The following is a 4,543-nucleotide window of genomic DNA, read 5'->3' as shown; positions in this document are numbered from 1 at the left end:
CTTAAGAAAGGAGTGGATTCAGATATGACGGCTGATAGAGATGTATGGAAGAGCAGCACATACTGTGCCGACACTCCATAAGGGATAAGGGCAAGTGGATGATGATATATTTTTTCACATAAAGTATATTTAAGTATACTCATGGTTAACTAGTAGAATATTGTATAATCCAAGATGGCCGCCACAAAATGTTGAAACGAAATGAAATACTTTTGAACATAGTTTTGTTTTATTTGATATATGATTATATTTTACTGCTACAATTAAGAATGTATATTAGAACAAGTTTGAAAGTAGCACCAATGGTGGAGAATTTGAAAAGCAAAGGTTAACATTGTAAGGACATATGCAATGAGAGGGATATGAATATTAAAAACTGGTGGGATGAATTGCATGTTACAAGGTGAACGTTAGTTCTGAGTGTGGAAGTACACCGGTAGAGGTAGACCTAGAAAGAGATGGTTTGAGTGAAAGATGACATGATCAAGAAGGGAATGACTGAAATGACGTATGTTAGTTATGTTGAGGATAAAAACCTGTTGCGCCGACCCTACGGGAGTAAGATAAGGAGGAAGATGATGACTGGATGTTGAGCAAAATCGTGTTTGTCGGTGTCCAGTGGTGCTGCAGGCGCACCAGGTGAAGCAGGAGGTGCTGGACGAGCGCACAGTGTGCCACATGTGCCGGCACCTCGTGGCGCACTACTTCCCGCTCAGCGGCGACGACCTCGCGCTCTGGGACGCGGAGCCCGAGAGCTTCGCCACCGACGAGGCCGGCGAATCCTGGAAGTACAGCCTTCGGGTCAGTCTTTACAACAAATACATTTTTAGTTATATCACTTTATAAAATTTTCTTGTTAAAGTGGGCTTGTTGGTGGCAGAGAGCATAGGAAGGGGCGTTTGCCGACTTATAATAAAAAAAGATCTACAAACTGTTGCTCATGACATTTCCCGCGTTATAAAAAAAAAATAAAAAGTTGGCCTATGTTACTCACAGATAAAGTACCTTTGTAAGGGTGTAAGAATTTTTGAAATCTGCCCAGTAGTTTTTTAGCTAATTTCAATATATACAAAATTCCAGAATAAACAATCATAAGATTCTTGTTCTATATTTAGTTGCTACTGTGCCTATCACTGTAGAACATTTAACTTTCTAATTTCTGTGAACCCCTATTTTTTGGTTGCGGAGGGAGAGTGGATTCCTGAAAAACGTTAGATTCTGTTGATTGATTGTGGTTCAAAAACACATATCGGTTTTCTGTTGTCGAAACCAGTTAAAATAATACTTTACACCTGACCTCCTGTTGACCCCTTTGGGTCCGAAGGCGCGTTTGTTCCGGGTCATCTCCGGAACGGCTGGGCCGATTTCGACGAGACTTTCACTGGAGGGTAGCTGACATTGACGGGCATGTTATACAATACTTTTTTAATTCCGCGCTGTCATAATGGCGATCGGACCGCTATCTCTGGAACGGGTCGATCGATTTGGACGAAACTTTGACTAAAAGATAGCTGGTAGAAGGTGCACACGTGAATATGATAGATGACTTTTTTAATTCGCGCTAACAACGTTTGCGGGCGACAACTCGTAATATTAATAGGATAAGATGTGAACAGCCGTGCACGGAGTCCGTGTTCATGGAGCTGTTCCGGCTGCACCGCGCGGCGCTGGCGCCGGAGCTGGTGCGGCTGCTGGGCGCGCTGCCCGCCGCGCTGCCCGCCGCGCCCGCCGACCTGCCCGCCATCCTGCACAAGGACGCCGTCTACAACGCGGTGGGGCTCGCCGCCTTCGAACTGTACGATGACGTGAGTTTTTTTAAGTTTTTTAAGCTAACGATTGCCCACGATATCACCTAATGAGTCTAAAGCTGTGGTGGAAAGATGGTGCTACCCTAATAAATATCTATCCTAATAAATAATATGTCGCATGGTCACGCGGAATTTATACAGTTTATAAATATGTTCAAAAAATATCTGTTTCGCTGTCTGTGTGTCTGTCTGTCCGCAAGCTGAGTTTCAGATAGTAAAAAGTAAATCTTTGAGATCAATCTAATATTTTTAGCTGTTATATAAATGTTTATGTACTAAAATCAGTATTTGTTTAATAGTGGCTTTTTTTCAGATTGATTTCGACGAATGGTTCACAAGTGTGTTAAGTCAAGAGTTGAAGATCAAAGACAATAACTACAGAATTATAAGAAGGAGGGTCTGTCAGTTAATAGGTAACATCTATTGTTTTGTAGCTCTACATTAAACATTCGCACAAAACTCTACGATATCTATATATACATATAATAAAATTGGAATGTCTGTAATATCAAAGGAAAATTCCAGATTTCAGGACGATGATGCATTTGCGTTGCTGATAACGAATATAGCATTTTTTGTCTGTCCGCAAGTTGCGTTTGTTCCGGGTAACTTCCAAAACGGCTTGGCCGATTTCAACCTTTCACTGAAGGATAGCTGACATAGACGGGCATATTAAAGTCTTTTTTATGTTAATATTGCATGAAGTCACGGGCGACAGCTAGTTAAAAATATAACGTTATACATTGCAGGTACTTGGAGCGGCGTGCGCGCATCGCAGGCGCTCCGGCCGGCGATGTACACCGCGCTACTTGAACCTCTCAGTCGTAAGGATGAAGACCCCGCAGTGAAGTTAGCCGCGGCCGAGGCGTTGCGTAGTACTATTGATGACTTCAGCTTCGATGTAGATGTGTTCGCACCCTTCGCGCCACACGCACTCGCTGCGCTGTATGATCTCCTGGTATGTTATGTTATCCTGGTACTTGAGATTAGTTAATTTTATGGTAAAAAGGAGTAGAAATACAAAAGTTTAGGAAGTTTTTACACAATTTTCGTAAGTAACATCAGTGTATTGAAATTATTTTACTTTCTCAGTTTTGTGTTTTCTATCCGTGTCTTTTATTAATAGGCAATATGCATATGACGCCAAATTGGACGAAACTTTTTTCATGTTTTTATTAATATGAATCCGTACATGTAAAGATTTTTTTAATATAATGTGATTTAGTGGCGAAATTTCACTCGCCATGTTCTAAACCGCAACGCTACTGGTCGAAGCAAGTCCCTTATCTATTTGATAACTTTTTTTTACATCGAAGTGACATCTGAGCGAATGAAAGTGTCTCAAACTAATACCGGTCGTGCTTTATTCGCACGAAAGTGTTTCTTTTTTATTAGTTTTAGCTCAATGGTTGAATACTTACCAGTCAGTTTTTTTCAGATTACTTTATAACAAGTAGAATCGTTTAAAAAAAGAAAAAAATACATGCATATTCTCTATTAAAAACAGTGTTGCTATGAACGTATTTATAACAACGTAAACAAAACGCTACCCAAAAGACAATAGATGTATTTTTCCGTAAAGAAAAGAGTATGTATTGCATAAAATGCGCGATTTTCTTCGGGCGGGGTATTACTGTACTTATATGTAGTAGAGTGGGAGTTTGTCTCGTTGCAATTAACTAGGCAGTTTTTCACGAAGTGGAACATTATTAATATGTCTTAAAGGACCAATTAAAGGTGCAATGGTAACGCAGGTGGAGTCCGAGGAGTGCGACACGAAGATGCACGTGCTGCACGTGGTGTCGTACGTGACGGAGCGGTGCGGCGCGCGCGTGGCCCGCGGGGGCGAGGGTGGGGGCGCGGGCGCGGGCGCGGCGCCGCTGTTCGCCTACCTGCCGCAGCTGTGGCACCACGCCGCGCACCACCACATGCTGCGCGCGGCGGCGCTCGCTGCCATAGTGCATCTCGTTAAGGTATATATATATATGTCGGCTTGAGCTAGCACGATATCAGAATTACTAGTACTCGAGATCACATGTGGGCGGCCATGGGTAAAGTCGGATTCCAGGAACACATTCACAATACTCCTCAGTCAGGATAGCCCTATTTTTAGAATAATCTAAGTTCTCACCAAAGTCGCTTTGCGGCGCTCGTGTTCTAATTATGACTTAAATTCAAATTGATTTCTTCTTCTGCTGTATTTGTTCGGTGTAATCTCAGGAACAACAGGACCGATTTTAACGGCTAGTTTGCATTTGAGAATATTATGGATTCCTTTTTTTTCTCAGTCACGAAGCCGGAGATCTATAATAGGTTATAGATTTCTCGTACACTACGGATATAGTTTTTTTTATTATAATACAAGGTGGCAAACGAGCAAGCGGCCACCTGAATCCACCGAAATGGAAAGCGACCGCTGCCCATAAACATCCGCAATTGCAGATGCGTTGCCTACCCTTGATTGACGGAGGAGGAGATGCACATAAAGAGGACATTTTCCCTTCCTATGCGTCTCCTCCACCGTCAAATCCACTTTTACTTCCCATCCTTTTCTCTTAAGAAAAGGGTGGAAAGGGAAAGGGACTAAAATTAGGCCTCCGGTAAGTAAGATATTTCTAATTAGTTTTGTTAACGTATTTATGTGCAGGCGCTGGGCGAGTGCGCGCCGAGCATGCGGCCGTGGATCCTGAGCGTGGTGAACGAGTCGACGAAGCTGAGCGAGCCGGCGCACGTGT

The 4,543-nt window shown here is 42.7% G+C and overlaps 1 protein-coding gene across 1 annotated transcript in view; it reads left to right on the top strand.

The window, feature by feature from the left end:
- The window catches only part of LOC106111527 (importin-11), a 13,939-nt gene that overhangs the window by 5,734 nt on the left and 3,662 nt on the right, over nt 1–4,543 (top strand). Inside the window, exons 7-12 of the mRNA XM_013293645.1 lie at nt 620–801; nt 1,617–1,805; nt 2,122–2,221; nt 2,558–2,766; nt 3,563–3,781; nt 4,456–4,541. Of these exons, the coding sequence (XP_013149099.1) occupies nt 620–801; nt 1,617–1,805; nt 2,122–2,221; nt 2,558–2,766; nt 3,563–3,781; nt 4,456–4,541 (985 nt within the window). The remainder of the gene's footprint in view (nt 1–619; nt 802–1,616; nt 1,806–2,121; nt 2,222–2,557; nt 2,767–3,562; nt 3,782–4,455; nt 4,542–4,543) is intronic.

Source organism: Papilio polytes, unplaced genomic scaffold, assembly GCF_000836215.1.
Source record: "Papilio polytes unplaced genomic scaffold, Ppol_1.0 DF824158.1, whole genome shotgun sequence".
NCBI lineage: Eukaryota > Metazoa > Arthropoda > Insecta > Lepidoptera > Papilionidae > Papilio > Papilio polytes.
Note: the sequence above shows the minus strand (reverse complement) of the source record. Positions and strands in the feature narration are given on the sequence as shown.